This window comes from Capra hircus, chromosome 4, assembly GCF_001704415.2.
Source record: "Capra hircus breed San Clemente chromosome 4, ASM170441v1, whole genome shotgun sequence".
Classification (NCBI taxonomy): domain Eukaryota; kingdom Metazoa; phylum Chordata; class Mammalia; order Artiodactyla; family Bovidae; genus Capra; species Capra hircus.
In genome coordinates, this window is record NC_030811.1 from 6,263,849 (window position 1) to 6,288,326 (window position 24,478).

At 63.1% G+C, this 24,478-nt stretch overlaps 3 protein-coding genes across 3 annotated transcripts; 1 reads left to right on the plus strand and 2 right to left on the minus strand.

Moving 5' to 3' along the window:
- Positions 6-11,691, minus strand: SLC4A2 (solute carrier family 4 member 2; the record flags this gene model as incomplete). Its single annotated transcript, XM_018047468.1, is given in 24 exon segments — positions 6-128; positions 131-205; positions 207-228; positions 230-272; positions 396-436; positions 438-547; positions 549-626; positions 738-752; positions 754-804; positions 807-854; positions 856-926; positions 1,023-1,083; positions 1,085-1,138; positions 1,273-1,362; positions 1,364-1,439; positions 1,595-1,730; positions 2,996-3,176; positions 4,646-4,788; positions 4,884-5,116; positions 6,583-6,701; positions 6,791-7,032; positions 7,176-7,347; positions 9,161-9,274; positions 11,513-11,691. Coding segments are annotated over 23 exon segments (2,235 nt in total), but the record flags the coding sequence as incomplete, so codon positions are not given.
- CDK5 (cyclin dependent kinase 5) lies at positions 13,428-17,788 on the plus strand. Its single transcript, XM_005679654.2, has 12 exons — positions 13,428-13,583; positions 14,237-14,325; positions 14,415-14,482; positions 14,598-14,658; positions 14,757-14,813; positions 15,822-15,917; positions 16,057-16,131; positions 16,279-16,375; positions 16,517-16,586; positions 17,147-17,207; positions 17,327-17,407; positions 17,520-17,788. The coding sequence occupies exons 1-12, from the start codon at positions 13,547-13,549 to the stop codon at positions 17,604-17,606; spliced, it is 879 nt and encodes a 292-aa protein (XP_005679711.1). The 5' UTR covers positions 13,428-13,546; the 3' UTR covers positions 17,607-17,788.
- ASIC3 (acid sensing ion channel subunit 3) lies at positions 18,891-23,085 on the minus strand. Its single transcript, XM_018046764.1, has 11 exons — positions 22,189-23,085; positions 21,067-21,217; positions 20,762-20,889; positions 20,454-20,649; positions 20,306-20,362; positions 20,037-20,184; positions 19,760-19,851; positions 19,581-19,660; positions 19,417-19,491; positions 19,174-19,232; positions 18,891-19,073 (listed from the first exon to the last, which is right to left on the minus strand). The coding sequence occupies exons 1-11, from the start codon at positions 22,720-22,722 to the stop codon at positions 18,995-18,997; spliced, it is 1,599 nt and encodes a 532-aa protein (XP_017902253.1). The 5' UTR covers positions 22,723-23,085; the 3' UTR covers positions 18,891-18,994.

Here is a 24,478-nt window from a genome sequence, read left to right on the forward strand (position 1 = left end):
GGGGGGAGCCCATGCCCTTCCCGCTCTGCCCTGGCTAAGCCCCTCCTTACCCAGCAACCCCCGAAGGTGATGGCGGGAGACAAGAAGGCCGCGAAGTAGATGAAGATGACAGCAGGCCAGGCACTGGGGGTTCCAGCGCATCCCGGAAGCGCTCAAGGTAAGTGGGGTAGCGGCGTCGCACGTCTCGGATCAGCCCCCCGAAAGGGCCGGCCTGTCCGCCGCAGGGGAATCGTCTTCCACCGCACCGGCCACCTCTACCATCTGCAGGAGCGCTGCAGCCCGGGGCCTGCGGTCAGGCGCTCGTCCCTGCTCTCGCCTGCCCACCTGCCCTCCTGACGCCCCAGCCCGACCCAGGACAGCCCGACCCAGCCCCCTGGCTCGTACTTGCCCCGTACCCTTATCCTGAGCCGACTTGGGCTCCAGCCCTGCCCCGGGGCAACAGCCGGCCCTGCTCCTCCCCTCTTTCTTGAGCATCTGGCGCTGGGAAGTGAGCAACTGAGCGCAGCAGCTCCTCGCCCTGCACCTCCGAGGGCGGCAGCACCACGCTGCCAGTCCAGGAAGGCGTTGATGGCCGTCAGCAGGTCCTCCCGCTCGTTCCGCCAGGTAGGGTCCGCCTCGTGGAATTGCTGCCAAGAAAGGACCAGGGCGAGTGAGGACACAGGATGCGGGGCCAGGGCCTGGGAGCCGGGCTGGGGCGCCGGGCGAGGGGGTGGGGGTGGCATTCTGGCGCGGCTGACCTTGTCGGACATGAGGGGTGGAGATGGAGCGGCCGATCTCGTGGTAGTCCATGTTAGCGCTGCTCGGCTGCCCAGCAGCAGGAAGAGGAAGCGCACGGGCACAGGCACCTCCAGCACCGGCGTCCAGCTCCACTGCCTCCCGCAGCCGCACGAAGGCCATGGTGGGGCGGGCCAGGAACTCCACGCAGCCTGCGGGTGTACGGCCATCGTGGGTGAGAGCCCAGTGAGGGTGGCCTCCAGCCCCCGCCCCAGCCCTACCCCATCCCCAGTCCCCGCCCCGCGTACCCACAAGGACCACTGTGGCCTCGGCGTTCTCAGGGATCTTCTCCAGCAGCTTCAGCTCGTTGCTTGGACTTGGAGCGAGTGATGCCGGCCGGAGGAGCTGGAGGAGGCGGTTCGCGCTGGGGAGGCAGGAGGCCGGGGCTCAGCTGGGCCGCCCTGCCCCTGCCTGCCTCCGCCCCGCTCGCTCGTCGTGGTCCTGCAGCCTCTGGGGTGGCTGGACCTCACCCCAGCGGGGCTGCCTTCTCCCTCTCACCTCTCGTTCCACCTCCAGCCGGGTCTCAGGGACGCCTCCGATGAGGGGCTCGGTGACGTGGGGGTCGCTCTCAGCGCCCTGGCCGTGGTTGATGCCCCAGCAGTGAGCCCAGGGAGCCGGCTGAGATGTTGCGGGGGAAGGAGAAGTCCTTCTCGTCGCTGGGGTGGCTGCGGGGCGGCAGGCAGGGCGGTGAGGCGGGCTGGCGGCCGGGGCCAGGCAGGCAGGGCAGTGAGGCAGGCTGGCGGCCGGGGCCAGGCAGGCAGGGAGGTGAGGCGGGCTGGCGGCCGGGACAGGCAGGCAGGGTGTGGAGCGTGGGGCTCACCTGTGCTTCAGCAGCAGGGCCCTCAGCACGTTGGCTCTGTCCTCGGCCTTGATCTGGTCTGAGATGACCATCTGCTCCACCACCTGGTGGGCCACGCCAGGCAGGGTCTGCTGATCCAGGTCCAAGAGCACAGCCCCTGGAACAAGGACGACACAGAGGGGCCTCGTCCCCAGCCAAGAAACGGGGGGCAGGGCTGGAAACGGGAGGCAGGGCTGGGAACGGGGGGACAGGCAGGGAGGCACTGTGCAGCCCTGAAACCGGTGAGCGGGGCCCAGCTCCGCCTGAGGCCCAAGTCCCCAAGCCCTCTCTCCCTTCGGGAATGTGACGCTCAGCAGAGGCCAGGAAACCGCAGCTCTCAGAGAGGCCACCTGGCTAGACACCTCTTCTGGGAAGCACGCAGCAGGAAGCATCCCAGGCCACCCACGTGGGCTGGACTGCCCTTCGCTGCCGGTAACTTCCTCCGGACTGACCTGCTGCCTCTGCCGTCCACTTGAGGGCCCAGTTCTGCCCTCTGGAGCATGACCCAGCCAGTCGTGGCAGCCCCAGAACCATCCGAAGAGTCCCCCCCCGAACCCTGGACTCCTCAGCGTCCCCAAGTCCAGCAGCTGCTCAAGGATACCCAGCCTGTCCTTGCTCTGAGCTGCCATTTCCCGGAGAGATGAAGGTCCTCTTAAAAGTCACCAAGTCATTTTCCTATCAAGGTCAATTCACAGGGACACGGAACAAACAAAACCAAAGGCCCCCCGAGCAGCCAAAAGCCAGACAGCACAGCCTGGCGATCCAGCCCTGCATTCTGGCACCTCACCCAAAGCCCTCAAGCCTTACTCAGAGCCTAGCAACTCCTAGCTGGGTACAGTCCTGACAGCAGGCTTCTGAGTCCTTGGCTGCTGACAGCAAGTGGGAGCGGTTCCCCACCAGGAAGGAGGAATCAAGCCAAGAGCAGAACATCAGACGTGAGCACCTGTGCTCATGCAGTAGAGGCCACACCGCCCTACAGGTTAGGCCACGCTGCTGGGAGCCCACACCGCCCTACAGCTTAGGTCACGCTGCCCAGAATGTCTGGGATCTCAGAAAGCATTCCACCAAAACTGTTTAACAACACTGCAGCATCCAAAACATACCAGCTTCAGTTTATCTGAAAATATCACTTAGAGAAGCTGCTTGCTGAAGATGCCAGACCAGAGAAGAGGGTCAGGCCTGCCCTGCAGTCACCCAACGACAGAGCCCGAGGAACGGCAGGACTCGTGAGAGGTGACGTCATGACAAGAGATGCTCCCTTCTGGGCTCTGGTGACCTTACACACCCTGTTGCTCGAGACAAATGTGTGGGACTGTTTGGTCCTCGGAGAATGGGCTCGGGCAAAGGCAATTCCCGGGGTGAGGACAGGTGGGCGCGCGTTACCGTGGGCCAGGGTCCGGCGCAGCTCCAAGAGGCTGCGGAACGACAGGGAGGCCACGTGGGGCTTCCCCCAGCGCTCCGTCTCCTCCTCCACATCCTCCTCGAATTTGATCCAGCGCGCTGTCTCCCGCCACTGAGGCTCCTGGTTTTTGTCCAGCAGCAGCTCATTCAGCTCCACAAACACCTTGGGGTGACAGGAGAAGGCGTGGTGGGACGGAGGCTGTGACCCCGTGGGGCATAGGGCGCAGGTCCGGAGCCCAGGCGAGTTATTGACCCACTTTGCAGCTCTCCCTCATCTGTGAAATAAGAGCGATGCCACCCACCTCAAAGGCCTCTAGTGGGCCAAGAAGGACCCACTTATTGTGCAGCACAAAGAGCTAAATACTCAATAGTCTGTAATAATCTATAAGGGAAAAGAATCTGAAAACATGGTATGTATAGGTGTGTACAACTGAACCACTTTGCCATACACCTGAAACCAGCACCACATTATAAATAAACTGTAATTTAAAAAATGGGGGGCATAATGGGGGATAAAAGAAAAAAGACACAGAACACTTGGCATGGTACATGACTCAGAGGAAGTGTTTGACAAATGGTCACTAAACACACACACAGGAACTTGGCAGGATGCATTTGCACGCATTGCTAGAGCTGGCAAAACTGAAGAGGGCCACAGCGGTCACTTCTGAGGGTGCCGAGGAGGCAGAGGCCTGAAGGGACTCTGGGTGTGGGGCTGTCCTGTATCGAGGTCGGTTTGGCTCAGGTTCACACGTGCAAAGCGTCACGGAGCTGTGCACTTCACCTGAGCGTGCTTTTACTGTGTCGGATCGCGGTCAAAAGGTTACCCAGAAAAACCCACTGGCAGGGTTAGGGCTCAAGACCAGAGTACTGGAACCTTAGAATCCCTTAGGAATCCCTAAGGACCGGGCCTCCCTTGTGGCTCAGCTGGTAAACAATCTGCCAGCAGTGCGGGAGACCTGGGTTCAATCCCTGGGTTAGGAAGATCCCCTGGAGAGGGAAACGGCGCCCCACTTTAGTACTCTGGCCTGGAGAATTCCATGGACTGTATAGTTCATGGAGTCGCAAAGAGTTGGACACGACTGAGCGACTTTCACTAAGTACCCGAGCGGCCTTGGCCGGTCACTGTCTCTGTCACCCTGACAGGATGCAGGAGGACTCGAGTGGGGAGGTGACCAGACTTTGAGACATGAAGCGTGCTGCTGCGTGAAGCCACCCTCAGACACCTCACTGCCAGCTGCCAGAAAACGGCCATGAGAGAAGTCAACGTGTCTAGAATGTGGACCAGAACTGTAACGGCCACATGAACAACAGCAGCTCAGTTAACACTGTAATAACGGTTTGGGGACAGACGGCTACTGGATTTAACCGTAGTGAATATTCTATGATGTTGTTTAAACGTTGATTGGTTATGTGGGGCACCTGAGGTTAACATAATATTGTGCTATCAACTATATGTCAATTAAAAAAAAATCAACACTGTTGAAGATTGCACTCTTGTGCAGTGCGCAACCTTGAAAACCATCCATGGCCACCCGGGGCTCGTGATCACTGCTGGTCTGAGAAGCGGTGGGGGCTGTGGACAGCAGATCCACAGGGAGATGATGGAAGACCGTGCAGTGGCGAACTTACCTCATGGGGCTTGTGGGCGGCCCGGGGCCGGGCCCGAGGCGTGGGGCCAGGCTCTCGCCCTTCCCGGCCACTCTGAGCAGATGCTTTGGCATTCTTCCGCACCAAGTGTCGCCGTACCCCAGGAACGTCCTCAAACCGGTGACCTGCAGTGGTGGTGGGGAGAGGGTCAAAGGTCCCTATCTCTTACCCCCACCCCCCTGCCCCACCAGCTCCAGGCTTGCCCAGGCCTGGCACGCACTCTTCATGAGGTCCAGGTCGGCCGTGGCCAGCGTCTGCGCCTCGCTCTCGTCCGTGGGGACCCGGGGCAGCAGTGCCTGCTCAGCCCCCGTCATGCTTCCAATGCGTCTCCTCTCCTGCAGGTTGTAGCTGCGGTGCCCGGGCTGCGCCTTGGTCAGGAGGCGCCCAGAGGCACCCCCATCATCACCTCCCGCTGTGCCGCTGGCCACGGGCACCACCTCCTCCACCTGGGCCCTGCACAGACAGGGCGGCCGTGAGCGAGCCAGGGAAGGCCGGCCCCTCCTGCTCGGCCAGGGGCCACACGGGAGGCCCTCTGGGATAGGGGACTCCAGCCGGTCCCAACCGCGCCTCCCTCCCCACACGCCTTGGTAGGTGGGGATATGGAAGCGCAGCAAGGGTTCTGGAAGCAGAGGGCGGTGTTTAAACCCAGCTCCTTCCTCCCCAGCAATCCCCCCGAGCTGCCCTGAAACTCAAGCCACCAAAGGGAGGCTGAGGCGGGCCAGTGACGTCGGTAAAGTGCCCAGGTTGGGACCGCTAGCAATGGACTCAGGGCTCATAGGGGCTTGTGTTAAGGACGTGGAAATGGGCCTTTGAGCTGGAGACGCCTGCCCCCACCCCACAGCCGTGAGGAGGGTATGAGCACCTGTCCCTTAGGATTCTGGCTTCTGCTCTTAGCTCCCAAACTGGGGGGTGGGGAGGGGTTTTCTTTCTCCCCACCTCCCCCAGAGGGCCCCGTCCCTGCCACAGCTTTGTACACTGTTCCCCTGGTGACCAGCACCCCCACGGCTTCAAGCCCCTGTCCCGCGCCCGTGACTAGCACCCCCTGAGCCAGGCTCTCTCCGCCTGCACCCACCTTCTGTGCCCGAGGTTCTGTTTGTACTCCTGCCCACAAATCTGATGCCCCTGTCCGACGCCATGCTCTCTCTCAGGCTCCCCCGCCTCCTGGCCGTCTGGCGGCCCGCAGGCCTGCGCGGCCCGTGCAGACGGCCGAGGTGAACCCGGTTCCATCCACACAGCCTGTCTCCCCAGCGAGTCTGTGCCGCCCGAAGGGGCAACTTGCCCTTCACTTCCCCCCGCCCCTTCACACTGCCTGGCACCCGGAAAACAACAGGGAGGCGATAGTAGTGACCTTGAGACCTTGTTCAAAGTGGTTTCTTCCAGGAAGCCTTCCCTGGCTTACATCCCCAAACTCCATAATCACCTGTTGGTATCGATGTTCCGCCTGAACCTAGTCGTCTGGCGCAGTAACTTGTACTGTCTGCTACTTCACGAGACCACAGCCAGGGTGGACTGGCAGCTCCCCAAAAGCAAGAGGGGGGCCTCCTATTCCTCTCACCCCCTTGGGGTCCTGGGGGTGTGAGGAGGTCACCTGTCCAGTCCCTGATCTGTGTTTGACATTGCTCCCCTGAAGCCACGGCCGGCGGGGAGATGGCAGGCATGGGAGGAGGTGGCTAAACCATATTTAAAACTTTCATTCACACCACCCTTCAAACCTACTACCACCTTGTGGGAAAAGTCTTATTACGCTTGGTTTACAGACGAGGAAACGGACTCAGAGACATCGGTTCTCGTCCAGAGTCAAATCCTAGCAGCATGACTGGGTTTGAACCCCAACCTGAGCCTTTCAAGGCTCCTGCTTTGTCTCCCCACCCCACCTGACCGATGCTGGTGTGGGGGGGTCTCTGTGTGGGGACCCTTACCCAGTCTGGGCCGCTTTGGTGGCCCGGGGAGCTGCCTCCTGGTGGGGCTGGGGTGGAGGCGGAGAGGGACTGGTGGTTTCTGCCTTCCGGTCGGCACCTTCATCCTCCTGGAGGAAGAACTAGAATAGGGAAGCGTGTGAGCAGGGGAGGCCGGGCCAGAGATCCTGCAGACGGTGCCCCTACCCCTGGGGGGCCCTGCCCTGCTCACCTGCACGGAAGAGGGTGTGGAGGCAGGTGACGGCTGGCTGAGGGCCCGGGACCCCTCGGCCTCACTGGCCTCATCCTCCTCTTCCTCGCCCTCCTCGATGGTGGGGGTCTCTCCGGTCGGGGAGGCTCCAGGGCGCCTGCGGGGCTTCCGCCCTGGGCCCTGGGGTGTCTTTCGGCGCCGGGTGTCGGGAGGCAGGTGGGTGGACAGCGGGTGGTGGATGTGATGGGAAGACTGGCGATGGTCTGCAGGGACAGGTGCACTGGCTGCCAATGGGTCTGGCCTCCCCCGCTCCAGCTGGCCGGCCCCCAGCTTCTCCCCGCCCCCAGGCCCCCAGCCCGGAGCAGCACCATGCCAGCCCCCAACTCGCTTCCCCCGACCCCCTCACATTCAAAGTCTTCCTCCCCATAGCTGCGGCCGAGCTCCTCCCCTCCTCGGGACCCCGCCTCCTGAAGGATCTCCTCGAACCGCTCCACGCCCAGGGTGCGGTGGAGTTCATCCTCCTCTTGCTCAGCTGCAAAGCCGGGTACCGTCACGGGGCCCAGGCTCTCAGGCTCTGGCTGCAAGGAAGAAGGGGCCGTGAGGACTCTTGGGGAGTGGGGGTGGGGGGTGTCCCAGCACACCCCCTGCCCGCCTAGCAGCAGAAATCCAGTACCTGTCCCCCCAGCTCCCCTGGTACCCCAAAAGCCGAGGACTCAGCACCCTACCCCTGGCAGCCTGTCCCGCCCCCCACCCGGGTCCTGGGCCATCAGCACCCTGGCTGGGCCCATTCCTGTTGGTTCTGGGGCAGGTGGGAAGCATCAGCCCTGAAGGCCTCCGAAGAAGTCCTGTGTGTCCACCCTAGAAGTCAAGGTCGGAGGTGTGACCTGGGCCGTTCACATGGCTGACGCTGACGGTAGGTCGTGAATGAGACCCAGACAAGTCCCATTGAGCCTGAGAAGTAACTCCTCGGTGGGGTGTCTGAGCTAACCAACCAACCGGGCTTGGTCGGAGTCAACTGGGAGCCCACTGGAGGGAGCCAGCGCCCCGGGCTGCGGCCCCGCCCCATCCCGCTCCCCCTGCACCTGAGTCATTCTGCGGGAGCCCAGGACCGCGGTGGCGCTTTGGAGAGCTCAGCCCTGCAGTGCAGGCAGCCGCCACTCTGCGGCTTTGGTCCAGCACTCCCCCCAAACCACCACCACCCCCTGCCGCTGGTCTCAGCTCCAGGCACCACCAAATATTTACTCAAGCGAGAGCTTCTGGACTTGAAGGACATCGAGATCTCCAAGGGCAGGGGTACCCGAGCAAGAAAGAGCGGAGGGAGGTGGGCTGGGAAGGAGGGCGGGCCTTGCAGAGCCTGGGAGGTGGGGTCAGGAGCCGCTGGGTGGCGGTGGGGGACACACTGGATACTAGAGGCCAGGGCCAGGAGCTTGCACCCCCCACCCTAACCCTGGTCAGCCCATCTCTGCCGCTCGAGCCCGGCTTCTCCCCCAACTACCCCCAGGCACGGGGCCCCACTCTCACCAGAAACAGCACCGGGAGGAAGGCGGTGGAGTGGGGCAGCTGAAGCCAGCGAGCAGAAGGGGGCTAGCCCAGGGTGGGGGGAGGAGGGCAGAGAGCCCCTCGCACCTGAGGCCGCAGGAGGAAGTCCATGGCTGCGGGCTGGGGTGAACTGGGGGTGGAGGGGGAGGGGACCGGCCGGCACCTCGCCCCAGTCACGTGCCCCCGTGGGCCCAAGTGACCAATGACGCGCGGATTATGCCGGCGCTGGGGTTAATCATTGCCCTTCCCAGGAACACTGGAAGGGGGACACGTGGGGCAGTGGCCACGTGGGGGCTGGGAGGGGCCGGGCCTGGGTGGCACGTGGGGCCGGGGGGCGGGGCGGTCTGCCCAGACGCCCCGTGCAGCAGGCCCGGCAGGCACAGCCTCCAAGACCCAGGGCGGGGGAGGGGGCTTTTGCTGGTTAGAGACCCAGGATTCCCAAAGTTCCTCCTCTCCCGCTGAGGAGGATAAACAACCTCCCAGGGCTTCAGGGAACAGAACCGCAAGACCCTCCCCAGGGCTGGAAGCCATCTGACCGTCACCACCAGTACCTGTCCCAGACCCGGTGGCCCGTGCAAGGCCCGGAGAGGCATGGCAGTGCCCTTCCCAAGTCCATCCAGGCTCCTCTCTCGGGCCTTTTCACATGTGCACATACACACACACTCACAGTCCTGTTTGACACAGACCCTCACCCTTGCCCACAGCCCCAGTGGTGGCCTCTTCACTCACACACACACACCTTCACCCTTGGCCAGAGCCCCAGTCGTGGCCTCTTCACTCACTCACACATGCACACACCCTCAGCCACAGCCCCAGCAATGGTGGTGTACAGGAGCAGTGGGCAATACTCACCGTGCGGAAGGAATCTGCGCCCGACGCGGGGCGCCGGGGGCCGCTGCTCATGGCCAAATCTTAGCCCTTCTCGCTGTAGCTGCGGCTTTCAGGGAGATGAGGTGGCGGCATAACCTGGGGGAGGGCACCGATCACCAGGTGAGAGAGGCCCCAGGCCAGCGGGGGCACCCCCACATCACACAGCTCCCCCAGCCCAGACCAGCCCAGGCGAGGGCAGGGCCCCGTGGGGGTGGGGGAGCCTCCTGCTTCCACACGATCCTCCTGGGCTCCCAAGGGCCTTGGCGCCTGATTCTGGGCAGGTGGAAGGGGGAGCAGAGAAAGTTATAGGAAGAAAAGAGAGGAACAAAGAACCGAAGCGAGGATGGAGGCCCAGCAGGCCCAGGGACTGAGCGGAGGCAGAGGGAGAGAGCAGAGGGTGGGAGACCCCCGGGGCTGGGGGAGCAGGAAGGCGTCAGGCCCAGACCTGGAGAGACAGCAGCAGAGATCAGTGTGGGGAGATAGAGGAAGAGGGAGGACAGGCCCAGCCAGAAGTGCAATAGGGGTGGAGGGGGCTGGTCACAGCTGGCAGAGGGGGCTGAGACCCAAGAGGGGTGTATGGGGGTGGGGGGTGAGACCCAGGCCCGGCCAGGGCAAGGGGGGATGAAGGAAGGCAGACAGAGCCCTGGAGAGAGCCCAGAGCAGCCCGCAAAGGGGGCTGCTGTCCTGTGCCCCCCTCCTCCGAAAAAAAAAAAAAAAAAGCCCAGCCCCGAAGTGGGGGAGGAGGAGGCTCCCGGGGGAGGGGCGGGAGCCCAGCTCCACTCTAGCAGTGGGAGGGCGGGCGGGCGGCACCGGCCCGGCAGTGCTTTATACTGGGGGAGGGGCACGTGACGCCCGGGGAGGAGGGGGCACAGAAATCCCGAGGTTCTGCCCTGGGGGCAGTCTCAGTGCTTCCCCTCCCCAAACCCGCCGCCAGGAAAATCTGAGCGGCCGGGCTGACGCCCTCCTGACTGTGACTGTAGGGGCGTCTGGGGAGGGCGCCGGGCGCGGAAGGAGGCCAGCAGAAGGGCTGCGGTTAGGGAAGCTGACCAGCATACTGGGGGGAACCCGTTCCTAGTAGGGGGTTGCTCTGTGATGGCAAGAGAACTGAGCTCCCCGGTGTGTCGCTGGTGGAGGGGGGTGGTGGTGGTCAGGGTTACCGGATTTAGGGCCAACTCAGGGGTGACACAGGTCAGTGTAGGGTCAAACAATATAGGTCGGTCCGGGGTGGGGAGCCTGGAGCCACACATGCCCCTAGCGGGGCATTCCAGCTCAGCTGAGTGCTCTCTTCAGCTCCCCCTTAGCAGGCTCTGAGCCAGGGCAAGTCCGCTGTCGGGGCGCCCGGCACTGGAGGAGACAACCCGGTCTGGGAGGGAGTGCCTGGCACCTGCCGGTGTCCCGCTCCCACTTCCAGGCTGGGCTCTCGGTGTGCTCCTCCGTCCTCCCCCGCCCTCCCCCCTCTACCTCCCCCAACCCCCACCGCGCCGTCCACAGAACACAAAGCTGCTTCTGTCCAGAGCATCGGTGTCGATAATCCGCGGTGGGGGCACATTCCAGGGACCAGCCCCGACCGGCCCGGAGGATTAGCACTCCGGACCCCCACATGGGCATTAATCACCACCGCCGTTCCCCCCCTAAGTGGACTCACACATTCCACCGCTCTCCTGACGTGGGGCTGGCGGGACTGGGGAGCTTAGGGAGGAGGAGAAAGTGGACCCTGGAGTGCAGGTCAGCGCCGTGTCCCCACACCCAACACAGAGCTCCCCACCCGGGCCAGCCAGCGCCCCTCCTCCCATTCCCGCCAGGAGTTAGGTCGCACTCTCCCGGGCTCGTCTTTCCCATCCCCACCCAGCTGCTCCTTCTCCGGCCTGACCCCTTGTCCCGACCTGACCCGCCACCCCCATTCCTGGCTCCGCTTCCCAAGCCCGAGATTGGGGGGGCAGAGGCTGAAGCTCGGGGCAACTCTTAGGCAGGGGCGCCCTGGACGGGCCTTAAGGCTAGAGTAGGGGGTGGCACGGGAAGGGTGTCGTCTGGAGTACTGCACGGGTTCGGGAGGGCCGGCGGCGCCTCCCAGAGAGTACCCCCTCCCGGTGGCAGGGGGCGCGGCACCCTCGCTTTAGGGAACTCGAAGAAGCGGACTCTACACCCCGCTTCCGACCCGCAATCACTCCGCTCGCCTCCCCATCCTTCTCCCCCAAAAGCTCGCGTACCCGCGCCCCAGTCTCCGCCCTTTCCTGCACTTCCACTCCCTCCCCGCTCCGAGTTCCCCCCTTTCCTTCCCCCTCCCTTCCTCTCTCGGCGGCCCCGGCCCTCCCCCGCCGCCACCTCCCAGCTTACCCGCTTCCTCTGGACCTGGCGCTCCAGGGGTCTCGGGGTCTCTCTCCCCGCCGGCTCTGGAGCCCTCGCGCGCTCCCGACGGCTTCCCCTGGGCCCACCTCGGGGCGTGCCCCCCGCCGCTCCCAACTTCTCCGAACTCAACTTTCCCCCGCGTCGCGGGCAGGCCAGCCCCCTACGTGCGCGCGCCCCGCCGCACCGTGCGCGGCCCCGGCGCGGCGGGCCAGGAGGCGGGGAGTGGGGCCGAGACCCAGGGGGCGGAGGCGCGCTGCCAAGCCTTGCGCGGCGCCGGGATCCCAGAGCCGAGGAGGCCGCCCCTGGTTTGACCCTCAGCGCGGCGTGAGGCGGACGCCCAGCGCATCCCCGCAACGAGCTCGGGTGCCTGGAGACGCCGTCTCCGAGCTTCATTTGGCCCCTGTAGGCGGAAAGGAAGCCCGCCTCATCCTAGGGATCCCAGGCAGGAAAAATAAAAGAGGCACCAAGCTATCAGGCAATTCGGAGGAAATTGAAATATCAATGCATCGGGGGTCAAGAGTCCCTCTGCGCCCGCAGGCAGCCCCTGCCTTCCACCCCTACTTGTCCCCAGTGCCTCCAAGAAAGCCCCTATCTTTGCCAGGAGGACGGGGGTGGGGTCGAAGAGCGGTGATGGCGGCGCGGGGTGGATACCCATTACTCTGTGCTGAGTTTAAGTCTTTCCGAACCGGGGGACTTCTGCCTCGGAGAGATTCCCTGCCGTGCCCTCCCTTCTCGAACCCTATTCATAGTCATCATCTGTCACTTAAAGATCTATTTCTTGTTTTCTCAAATTATAAAGTCTTCCAGATAAGCGAATCTGTTTCGCTTCTGAGAGTCTGCCACCGAGGGAAGGACAGCATTGTGTACGCAGAAAACGTTCAGACATAAACGAGTTAATTAACAAACTGTTTAAGCCCCAACGTCGGTTCCGGCGGCGCCGAGGAGTGCTGTTTGAGGGCAGTTTTCATCCAGTTCACAGCCCTCAAGAATGCAATCATGAGACAATTAGAGAGAAGCCACAAGATAAATCTATAATCAACTCCTTAAGGGATGAGGTCAAGGCCGCTTCAAGTGTAGCTTCTGTCTGTCCTGTCTGTTGAGGGCGGTAACCAACCTGCCAGCTCTCGGGCCACACCCTTGGCCGACTCCAGTGGGCCGGGGCTATGTAAGGTGGGGTGGGAGAGGGTGGGTACACTTCCCCAGTGCGCCAGCTTGTCTCGGAATATCAGGGTGGAGCGAACTGCTGGAGTCGGGTGGGTTCCGAGACCACAAAAGGGGAGAGAGAGGTCTCTGGCGTATGGTGAATCCAACCTCCAGTGGGGCACACCTGTCTCTCTTTCCAGCCTTGCGGGCAGCTGGCCCCTGTGAAGTCATCATCGGCAAGATATGGCTCAGAGCCATCCCCCAGGCAATCCTGAGCTCACCGGACGGCCCAGGGAGAGGTTCGAACCGGTTATGGGAGTGTCAGGAGGTCTTGGAAGCTCAACACCATCAACCCAGGCAGAGCCAGGGCCACCTGGGCTCGGGAGGCAGGCTGCCAAAGCCCAGACTCTGGAAAGCGCCCCTCCACCACACCCCACCACCGCCCCCACCCCTGCTGCATTCTGGAACATGTAGTCCCGGAGAGACTCTTTTCCGAAAGAAGCGAGTAATCACTGAAAGGGATACCCGAGCGGGGCATCCTGGGAGCCGCGCGCGACTGTGGGGAGCGGGGAAAGCGGACACGCAGAGCTTCCTGGAACTTGAAGTCCAAGGGTGGCCTCCGCGGTGGAACCGGAGTCCCCAGGAGGCAGGAGCTGCAGCGAGCCCGAGCGCAGCCTGCTGGGGATTGTAGTCTTCTTGTTGCCTACGGCCCCTGGCGCTACTTGGACACCTGGCGTCCTAGGACTACAAGCTCCAGAAGCCCATGCGCAGGCGGGAGGGCGGGGCAGGGCCCGGAGGCTGGGGTACCGCCTCCTCTGCAACGCCTGGCCCGGAGTCTTAGAACCCAGGGCCCGCAAGGGTCCTCGCGCGGCTGCCGGGATGCAGAAATACGAGAAACTGGAGAAGATTGGGGAAGGTAATGGGACCGCGAGATGCTCCTGCAAAATCTTCTTCTGCAGACCCTTCAGCATTCCTTGCAGCCCTGGCTCCTCTACCGTCAGCAATACCCACAGATTCCGACCTCAGCACTGGCTGCAGCCCTGGCCCCTGAGCTCAACACTCCGTGCAGACAGCAGTCCTCCCCCTGCTAGCGTTTCCCATGGACGCCTGCCTCCCCACCTTAGCACTCCCAGTGACCCACCTCCCGACCTCCACACGTCCTGCATTTGCTCTCCATCCTCAGCACCTCTTGCACAACCTCACCCACCCCCAGCCTCAGTTCTCTCTGCAGACCTCCAACCTCTGCGTTCCTGCGGCCCTTATTCCTCTCCCAGACCCCTGCTCCCTATTTTCAGACCCCAGAAGCTCGGCCTTTGTGATAGACCTCCTCACCTGGCCCCTGCAGCCTCTGCCTGTTGGAGACACCCTTGAGCCATCTGCAGGCACCTCTTTGCCACATCACCACACACAGAGCTCTCTGCCGTGCCCAACCTTTACCCCACATCTCTTCCCTTGCTCCTCCAGTATCAGCAATAACACACTCCCATGCTGCTTGCTGTCCCGGCAGGGGCTTCCTAAGTTGGGAAAGTGTGCCCCATCCTTTCCCTACGCCTCCCCTCCTTCTTCTAGGCACCTACGGAACAGTGTTCAAGGCCAAAAACCGGGAGACTCATGAGATCGTGGCTCTGAAACGGGTGAGGCTGGATGACGATGACGAGGTAAGACTTGGGCGCCAGGGCCAGGGAGGGGCTGGGGGCTTGGGCCGGGTGGGATGTGACTGTGGCCACCTGGCCCCTCCAACGTGTAGGGCGTGCCGAGTTCTGCCCTTCGGGAGATCTGCCTACTCAAGGAGCTGAAGCACAAGAACATCGTCAGGTGTGTGGGTGGGCTGGGTCAGAGGAGGTGGGGGCTTCAGAGATGTGCTGGGCTGATATTGGGCTCTTAGGTGCGGGCTGTGGCCCTGCCTGCCCAAGCCCTCGCTTCTCCCCAGGCTCCATGACGTCCTGCACAGCGACAAGAAGCTGACTTTGGTTTTTGAGTTCTGCGACCAGGTGAAAGGGGGGCTGGAGGGCCAGTAGCCTTGGGAGGATACAGGGACCCCAGCTGAGGTTCATCTCTGTCCCATCCCCCACCCCCATTCCTTTTTCAGGACCTTAAGAAGTATTTCGACAGCTGCAATGGTGACCTAGATCCTGAAATTGTTAAGGTAAGGAAACCGGTTTCCTGGGAGCTCGTTGAGGCTGGAGTTGGACTCTGTATTCAGTGAACATGTTCCCAGGCCCCACATGGAGACACTCTGGGAACGAGGGGAGGAGAAAACCCTGTTTCTGCTTCTAGGAGCCTCTGTCTTAGTGATCATTTTCATGCGACCGCTTTAACCTGAAAGGAAGTCTGATGTCAGTGATAGGATTTACATTTGAGAGGTGGGAAAATGAGGTTCCAAGAGAAATTCATTAATCCCACAGATTCTTATTGAATGCTGTGTGCCAGGCACTGTTCTAGGCCCGAGTGCCCTTCCAAGTTTCCAAGGAAAATAAGTGCTTGATGACTGTTGTTGTTCAGCTGCTCAGTCCTGTCTGACTCTCTGCAACCCCATCAACTGCAGCACACCAGGCTTCCCCGTCCTTCACTATCTCCTGGAGTTTACTCAAACTCATTCCATTGAGTCAGTGATGCCATCCAACCCTCTCATCCTCTGTCATCCCCTTCTCCTCCTGCCCTCCATCTTTCCCAGCATCAGGGTCTTTTCCAATGAGTTGGCTCTTTGCATCAGGTGGCCAGAGTATTGGAACTTCAGGCTCAGTCCTTCCAGTGACTATTCAGGGTTGATTTCCTTTAGGATGGACTGGTTTGATCTCCTTGCTGTCCAAGGGACTCTTAAGAATGATAAACGATAACACAGCACAATATACACATGGATGGTTATGTTGTCCATGTTCAGTTGAGGCCAGGTAGGGGACAGACAGCAGTGTGGGATGGGAAGGCAGGAAGCCCCACCAAGCTGCCAGTTCCAGAAAGATGGGGACCAGGGCTCCCCCATTCGGCGTTCATTTCGAGTACCCAGCAGAGTACAAAGAAGGTCCTCAGTAGTGAAGGGGTGAGTTGCCCTGAGCTTGGTGCTGAAAGACGGCTGGGGTTTCAGGGCCCATGATTCCCCGCAGGGTGCACGTCCCATCCAGAGGGTCTGATGACCTCCTCCCTGCCCCGCCCCCAGTCATTCCTCTTCCAGCTGCTGAAAGGCCTGGGCTTCTGTCACAGCCGAAATGTGCTGCACAGGGACCTGAAGCCTCAGAACCTGCTCATCAACAGGGTACCTCTGGGGAGGGGGCAGGGCGTCTGGGAGGCCGGGGCAGGGTGAGGGAAGCCAGGCAGGAAGGTGGGAGCAGGGGGCCTTCCCTCAGACTGTGAAGAGCCCCTCTCCATGCCTGTCTCCCCGCTCCGATCCCCAGAATGGGGAGCTGAAACTGGCTGATTTCGGTTTGGCTCGCGCCTTTGGGATCCCCGTTCGCTGTTACTCAGCTGAGGTGAGCTGTGGGGGTGAGGGTGGGATGTGGGGAGCGAGGGAGGGGGTCCCCAACGAGCATCGCTCAGCTCCTCCTCCAGAACTCCTGTCTGGGCACTCTCCTCCATCTCTAACTGGGGGTTCCCGTGGGCGGGGTCTTCTTCTCCAGGTGGTCACGCTGTGGTACCGCCCACCCGACGTCCTCTTTGGGGCCAAGCTGTACTCCACGTCCATCGACATGTGGTCAGCCGGCTGCATCTTCGCAGGTGATGTTTCTAGGTTCTGCGGAGGCGCTCTCCCATTGGAGTGGAGGGTACTCTCCTGGGAAGGGTGTGGGGCCCCTGCGGTGGGGGTGGGGGGCACAGGGGTGAGGGCTTCTTCTCATATTGCCCCCGCCTCTCCCCCAGAGCTGGCCAACGCTGGGCGGCCCCTCTTCCCTGGCAATGACGTAGATGACCAGCTGAAGAGGATCTTCCGATATCCTTCCATCTCCCTTCACCTCACGCCGCCTCCCAGCCCCTGGGAGGGGATCTGGAAGCGCCCCCGGGGCTCAGAGTGCAGGCAGGGAGGGCAGCGGGGGGCGGGGCCAGGACTGGGGGCACCTCCGGGCTTGTCCTGAGGGCAGAGGGTGGTGAGCACCCTGGAGGTCAAGGGGCAGGTGTGTGCTGCTAGCTGGTGTGGCTGGTAGGCAGGGAGGGCTTGCTCCTCCCCAGCTGAGAGCTGAATTCTTAGGGTGAGTGAGCAGAAAGGAGCAGGAAAGTGATAGAGGGGGAAGGTGACCGCCTCCCTGGGGCCACGGACCTCAGGGCTTCAGTCAAAGTAGTTAATCACGGCTGTCAAGTATCTGGTCTGCTAGAACAGCACACAGCTGAGGCTGCGCATGAGGGTGGCGTGGGCTGGGGGTCTGCTTGTGTCGTGAACTAGGGGATGGAGTGAGGAGGGCTGGGGTGGGGGTGCATAGGCAGAACCTCCCTTTCCTGGGGAGAGAACCCCTCACCCTTTTCCTCCCCCTGAGTGGCCCTTGACCCCGTGGACACACTCCTGGGCACGCCAACCGAGGAGCAGTGGCCCGCCATGACCAAGCTGCCAGACTATAAGGTGTGATGTGGTGAGGGGGGCGGGGGGCGGGGGTCATGCGTGGTTCCCCCCGAGTGTCTGGCCCTGGCAGTCTCCATGCTCCTGCACCCCTGGTCTGACTCTCCCTGCCCCCCCTACAGCCCTACCCAATGTACCCAGCCACAACTTCCCTGGTGAACGTCGTGCCCAAGCTCAATGCCACAGGGAGGGACCTGCTGCAGGTGATGAAGGGCAGCGTGGGGGGGCGGCCAGCACACTTGTTGGGGCTGGTGTGGACTGGGGTAGCCCAAGGCCTCCAGGTCTGAACCCATCTCGCCTCCTCCTGTCATCCAGAACCTGCTCAAGTGTAACCCAGTCCAGCGCATCTCGGCGGAGGAGGCCCTGCAGCACCCCTACTTCTCCGACTTCTGCCCCCCCTAGGCTCCAGGGCTGGGGGCCTGGCCCACTTGACGCCCCCTCTGGGGAGGGGGTGAAAGGCAGGAATGCGCCGTGTGCCGAGCTCCAGCTGTGCTGGGCCAGCCAGGGTGGAGGTGCCCTCACCCGTGGTCTTCACTCCTTCCGTGGACTTTATTTAATTTCATAAATTGGCTCCTTTCCCACCGTCTGGCTGATGTGGTGGTGACGCGGCTCTGGGGTGGGGCGGGGCAGTGCTGGGGGGAGAGCCTCTGCTTCGCTGGATCACCCTCTGTCACCCTGCTTCCAGCCCCAGCTGCCTAACTGTCCCGCCCTTGCTCTGCTACTGTAAGTGGCCAGAGGCTGGGGCTTAGAGGCTGTGACGCTCACCCCATGTATCTATGCTGGGGGCGGGAGGCAATGCTGCGTCTGCACGTGTGCGCGCGCAGTGGCTCGTGCGCTCTCGTCCCTGTCCCTTCCTCCTCTGCCCAGGAGGGGCTGGTCCTGGGGAGTGAGGCTGCCAGTGTCCGAAGGCAAGGATGGGCTTCCACCAGAAATGGGGAGCAACCACCAGAAATGGGGAGCAGAGGGCGGGCCTTTCTTGATGGTTCTTTGGTCCCTTGTGTACCCGCCCCTCTTCCGTCTTCATCCCCCACACCTAGGCCTGCAGGCTGGGCCGGGAGAGACCCACAGCCGTGGTTGGGAACCCCCCCAGCCCTGCTCCCTAATCTCTCCTTTTCCAACACTTAGGGTACAGAGAAGGTGCAGGGAAAGCAGATCTGGGTGTGTGCTTCTTGGCAGGGGTGGGAAGGAGATCCCCCCCAGCCCCCAACCCCAAGCTGGGGCCTTTGGCTCTTGCAGGAGGCTGGGGAAGCAAAGAGAGGTTCCCCTGGAGATGGGGAGCCATATCAGCACTCAGTCCCTAATGTGAGAAAAAGTCATGACCACCTCAAACAGGACAGCAGTCTGGTTCCTAGGAGCAGGCTGCCCCTCTGGCTTCCCACCGCCTGTTCCCCCACTTCTCGGGGGCTCCAGATAAGAGCCTCCCGCCCGCCCTTCCCTGACAGGACCCCAGGGGTGCGTCCTAGTGCTGCCTCGGGTCTGCCTGCCTCTTATATGTCGGTTTGACAAAACTCACTCACATGGAGGCGCAGTGACCCCTGCCCTCCCAGCGCGCTTCTCTCATAGATTTCTGGGGGGTTAACATTTTGGACACCGTGTCTGCTGGGTGATGGTGGGCAAGGGCCTTCTTGGGGCTGAGTAGGGCTGAGGGTGGCCAGGCCAGTCGGCCTGTAAGAGGAACGGCAGCGGAGGCTGATGCTCTAGAACTTTATTTGGGGTGAAGGCGGCAAAGATGCAGGTGGGTCGGTCACATCCAGGGTGTCAGGGTGCAGACCGCGCCCCCACCCCTGCGTCTAGAGGCGGGTGACGAGGTAGCACGTGCGGTGGGAGGCAGAGAGGGTCTTGGCAACAGCGGAGCAGGGGGTGGGAGGCCTGGGGAGACAGACCGCAGCGCTGGGTCCTGCCTGGCCCCTGTCCTCCCAGACCTAAGCTCTGCCCTCCTTCCTGACCTCAGGAGGCCGTTTCTTGTTACCTGGGGCCTGGGCTGAGGTGGGGAACTTGGGTCCGATGGCTGCCCGGCCCTTCCTGAAGCTGTGAGAGGAGGGAGAGGGTCAGAGGTGGGGGCAGGGATGGAGGGGTCTCCCCCCACCAGGGACCAGCCAGGATCACTGCCCTCCCCTGTCTTTCAGCTGGGTAGGGATGGTGTTCTACACTTAGGAGGGGGCTGAGCACCCACAGTGGCGATGGCAGGAGTGGGGATTCGGGGGGCTGTTACCAGATTGGCACTGGAGGGCCTCTGCGGGCACTTTCGGTTCCAGAAGCGACGACCCAGGACTCTGTCCCAGAACACCTGGGGACAAGCAGCGCTGGAGGTGGACCCCACACTGCGATGCTGTGGCTTGACTCCCCCTCCCCTAGCTGGGGCCCAGGCCCACCCACCTCACAGAGGTAGTCCAGGATCTCCAGGATGGTGAGCAGGCTGGCCCCGATGAACAGTCCCATCTGGCCCCCAATGTCACCTGTGGAGGCGGGGTCACCCGGTCAGCCCACAGCTGTCTGCCCTGCCCACGCCTCCCCCCGGGCCGCAGGGCGCCAGCTGCACGCAGGCGCAGACACACCGAGCAACTCGGACATTTCGTAGGCCTTCTTCTGCTCCACTGTCTCATAGTTGAGGGCTTCGAAGAAGATGTCCAGCACCAGCACGTTCTCCCTGGAGGAGGAGAGTGTTTGCTGGACACCCCTAGTGCCGGCTGCTGGCAGGAAGGTTGAGGCGCTTGCCCAGAGCCCCCGGAGCCGGGGAGCGTTGGGTAGCCGGGTTTCCCAGCCCTGGGTGCACACGGAGGTTCTGCCCGGAGGCGGGGGCCCGCCCCGCCTCCAGGGCCCCGCCCGGCTCACGCGATGTAGGCCTCGCTGCGGTTGTGTTTCCGGGCCAGGTAGCGGGCGGCGGCGCGGCTGGGCATCCGCACCATGGAGAGCTCCTTGGCGTAGCGAGTACTGGCGCACGGGTTGGGGCAGTGGCACGCGTCCTTCCGCAGCAGGGCATCTGCCGGCCACAGGCGCCCGGGTCAGGGCCTCCCGCTTCGCGGGGCCGGCGCCGGGATCCGGGTCGCCGGCAGAGCCGGGGTGGGGGTGGGGCCGGGGTGCGGGGGAAGCTCGCCCCTTACCCAGCGCCGGGTGGGCACAGTCCTTGTACTGCTGGGGGCTGCACACTGGGGCACTGCCTGCACGGCGGGGGCAGGGGACAGCTTCAGGAGCGGCCCCCAGGACCCCTGCTTCCCTGTACCCCCTCCTCTGAGGCCCCCAGCCTCTCACCCGGCATGTGCACCATTCTGCAGCCGCACTTTCGGGCCACATAGCGGCTCTGGCAGGCCAGGCGACACCCCACTAGACTATACGGAGGGCTGAGGCCCGGGCTGGGGGTACCCAGAGGACCAGGCGCTTCTGGCTCAAAGTCAGGGTCCAGAGAGACAGAGCTGCAGTCGCCCCAGGGCGGCGGCAGGAAGCTCAGCTGGAGGTGGTGGGTTAAGGAGGCTCCCTGGGGGGCAGTGAGGTCCCTGGGGCAGGTGTGAGGAGCTGGGATGGGGTCTGGGGGGGTGGGGTGGGGGCATCAGGGAGGATGCTTGCTGCTTCTGGCAGGACACGAAAGTCTGGTAGCCAGGGGCTGCCCCGAAGCCCAGCTGGTCGATGAGTGGCGGCTCCTCCTGGGTGTGGATCTGCACTCGAACTCCTACCTCAAACGGGGTCTCCTCTGCAGGAAGAGAGGGACCCTGAGTCCTGAGGCCCAGGTCCCAGGGGCCCCCCTGCTGCAGCCCCCTCTCTCCAGGACTGTGACCAGCTAACTCCACCCCTTCCCACAGGAAAGGACAGGCCTGGCTCCACGTGGGCCCACTCCCGGGATGCCCCCCGCACGCTCCCCTCCCCGTACCCACGTCCCTCCACACGGGCAGGTACTCCTCCTGCTGCACGTCCAGCATAACCTCCAGCCCGTTGCCCATGCCACCCTTGGGGGTGCTCAGCAGCTCGGCTCCATCAGCGCCAGAGTTAAAGGTGTAGCACTGGCCCATCCGCGTGAAGATCTGGGGGAAGGGCAGAGGACAGGTGTCTCCGGGGGCCAGCCGGCCCTTTCTCGAGGCCAGCACGAGGACCCTCCCTGGCCTCTATCTGGCGCTCTCTTTGAGCACGGAAGCCCGCATTTTCATGCCCCCAATGTGTGTGATAAGTCGCTTCAGTTGTGTCCGACTCTGCGACCCCATGGACCGTATATAGCCCACCAGGCTCCTCTGTCCATGGGATTCTCCAGCCCAGAATAGTGGAGTGGGTTGCATGCCTTCCTCCAGGGGGTCTTCCGGACCCAGGGATGAAACCCAGGTCTCCTGCATTGCAGGTGGATTCTTTGCCAGCTGAGCCACCAGGGAAGCCCAAGAATTTTGGAGTGGGTAGACCATCTCCTCTTCCAGGGGATCTTCCTGACCCAGGGATCCAACCTGGGTCTCCTGCACTCCAGACAGATTCTTTGCCTGATAGCTGAGCCACCAGGGAAGCCTCATGCCTCCAGACCCTCCCTCCACCGGCACATGGGCTTGGACCCTCATCAGCTCCCATCACCCCCATGCCTCACCCTCACCGCAGGCCTTGAGCACAGCCCGCAGGACAAGTGTTTCTTTGGAGACTGGAATAAAAGGAAGAGGGTCCCAACTGCCCTCCTTCAGGTCTGGCAGAAGAGGCAGAGGGAAACCAAGCCCCCTCCCTGCTGGCAGAGAAGCAGGGGGCCCTGGCCCAGCACACCAGACACCCCCAACTCCCTAGGAGCAGGCTTTCCCCAGACCAGACCTGGGCCCAGAGCCAGCCTGGGTGAGGGCCCCCAGCGCCCCCAGTGTGACCTTGCCCTCTGCTGTCCAGCTGAGGGTTGGGAGGGGGCTGAGAAGGACCGATTTGGGGGCTGAACAGAAAGGCACTGTTGAGGCAAGGGGAGGGGAGCCCTGGCCCCTGGCATGGCACGGCTGTCCAGGACCCCTGGCTCTGGGGGAGGGTGGCGCAGACAGCTCACCGTGGTGAAGTTTTCGGGCCCACAAGGCCAGCCTCGGTAGCGACAGTCCAGCAGCATGTCCTCGAGGGCGTGCCCAGCCCGGGCATAGAGCCGGGCCACGTCAAAGGTGGGGCTGGGCATGAAGCCGGGGGGCGCGGGGGGCCGGCCCAGGGCGCGCAGGTAGGCAGCATGCTCGGCAGGCTCCAGGCCCAGCAGCGTGGGCCCAGCCCAGTGCAGGTCATTGGGCGTGAGGCGTGAACGCCGCAGTGGGTTGACATTGCACAGGGTGACAGCTGGGAAGGTGAGCCTGCGGCTCTCACGCTCCTCCAGGGCCGTCTCGTGGTGGAACTCGCCATAGTAGCGCACCCGCCCTGCCACCTGGTACAGGAAGGTGGCCAGGGCCAGGAGCACGGCGGCGGCCCACAGCCCTCGGCGCGCCGGTGGGGCCCCCGGGCCGAAGACGTGGCCCAGCCCGTGCATGGTGCAGCTGCTGGCGAACGCGCGGATGTCTGAGGCGGGCAGCTGGGCCTCCTCCGGGCCCGTGGGGGGCTTCATGGCTGCAGCCCCCGGGGTGGAGGTGCAGGGGTGCAGGGGGGCAGGCGAGAGGGTCAGTCAAGGGTTGGGAAGGGTCATGCAGGGGTGCGTCAAGGAGGGCAGAGGCGAGGCAGAGGCACTGGCCTGGGGAGATGGGCTGTCCTGTCCGAAGGAGGGTCCCCTTGGCCTCCTCTGGCCCCAGGTGGTGGCCCCGCTGGGCACAGTGATGGGCCTCAGGGTGCGGGGGTTGCTCCGTGGCAGAGACCAGGTAGGGTGCAGCCGATGTGGCAAGCAGGGCAGCTCTGCTGGAGGCTGCTTGGCTGAGCCGGAGCTGCTGCAGAGGATTGGGTTTCAGCGGTGAGGGGGCAAGGGGGCTGGCAGAGCAGTCTGGGGGGGCGGGGAGGTCCCTGGGGCCCCAGGCTGAGCCATTAGTGCAGCGTGGTGGGGGGGGGGTAGGGGAGGGGGTTGGCAGTGGAGACTACCAGAGGCGCCAGCAGGAAACCACAGCATTCCTGGATCAGGCTTGAGGAGGGGGAGCCCGGAGATAAATTGGGGCTGGGGGTGCTCTGGATGGACCCCAGGTTCCCAGCTGCAGCCCCTGAGTGTTGGGCCTGAGGGGCAGCCGCTGACCCTTGGCCCAGCCCTTTCTCCCCCCCACCCCCCGCAACCTCACCCTGGTTCATCTGCTCTTTCGCAAACAGCGGAGCTGGCTCTCCACCAGGCTGGAAAGTGATGGGGAGCTGGCATCAGTGAGCTCTTCCTTCCAGGCCCCCAGTGTCCCAGACGACTCTGGGTGCTGGGAGCTTCTCTGGCCCCACGTCCAGAGGCGGTCCATCTCCAGCGATCCTCTCCCACCTCCCCATGCGCAGGCCCTCCTGTCTGGGTGTGTGGGGGGGCTGGCCTCTGCCGCAGTGACGGTGGGCTCACCCGTCACCCTTCAGGTGGGACATAGGTGCCCACGGGCCGCCCTCCTGGGTAGTACAGATGCTCTGTGAACTTCACACCTCTTTTCACTTAACGACACACCCTGGAGGCCTTGTGGTATCCAGTACCCGGAAACCTTTTATGGTTTTAAACGGCCGCACACCATTTCATCTGTGCGGATGCACCATCGTCTGTACTGGCACAGCCTCACCTCTGTTGATGGATATCGGGGGTTTCCAGTCTTTCGCGGCAAACAATGGCACTCTCAGTAACGCTGCACAAATGGAAACTCCCAGAAATAGAGCCGCCGGGTCAAGAAGAGGTAACTGCACGGGGAACCTGATCGACACCATGAAATTCCCCATGGTGGGCGCTCCCATCAGGAACACAGGCATGTGTCTGTCTTCCAAGGGTGGGTGGGAGGCGGGGGGCACTTTTCTAAAGGAGGAGCTACGTGGCCTCTGGGCCAGCTGGAGAGTCCTGGGCCACAGGGCCCAGCACGGGGTGGTAACACTGGCCGTCTCAGGGCAGAGTCGGGGCCCTTGAATGATGCCTTGGATGTTCCACAGATGGGTCGGGTGGAGGAGAGCTCCTGGCGGCTGGAAAACAGAGAGCAGAGCTGCAGGCCCACTGGCCTCGTGGGGTTCCGGTATCTTGCTGATCCGAAGTACAGGGGACAGGAAGGAGGCAGCTGCTGAGGGGGCCTAGCTGGGGAGGGCCTGCTGGGCTGCCAGACCCTGGGTTCGGTTAGCCGCTGGTCTGCCCGCGGCTGCGGGAGGCACTGCCAGCCTGAGACATGCTGGGGTTGATCTCCGCTAGTTTGTCGACTGCGTTCATTTCTGCTCCGTGTCCT

Coding starts and splice junctions, on each gene's coding strand:
- CDK5 (XM_005679654.2), top strand. CDS start 13,547: ATGCAGAAATACGAGAAACTGGAGAAGATTGGGGAAG. Junction 14,483..14,597: donor AAGCACAAGAACATCGTCAG/GTGTGTGGGTGG, acceptor GCTTCTCCCCAG/GCTCCATGACGTCCTGCACA. Junction 17,208..17,326: donor CCAAGCTGCCAGACTATAAG/GTGTGATGTGGT, acceptor CCCCCCCTACAG/CCCTACCCAATGTACCCAGC.
- ASIC3 (XM_018046764.1), bottom strand. CDS start 22,722: ATGAAGCCCCCCACGGGCCCGGAGGAGGCCCAGCTGCCCGCCTCAGAC. Junction 21,218..22,188: donor GGCCCGAAAACTTCACCACG/GTGAGCTGTCTG, acceptor CCCTTCCCCCAG/ATCTTCACGCGGATGGGCCA. Junction 20,650..20,761: donor TGTCCTGCCAGAAGCAGCAA/GCATCCTCCCTG, acceptor CACCACCTCCAG/CTGAGCTTCCTGCCGCCGCC.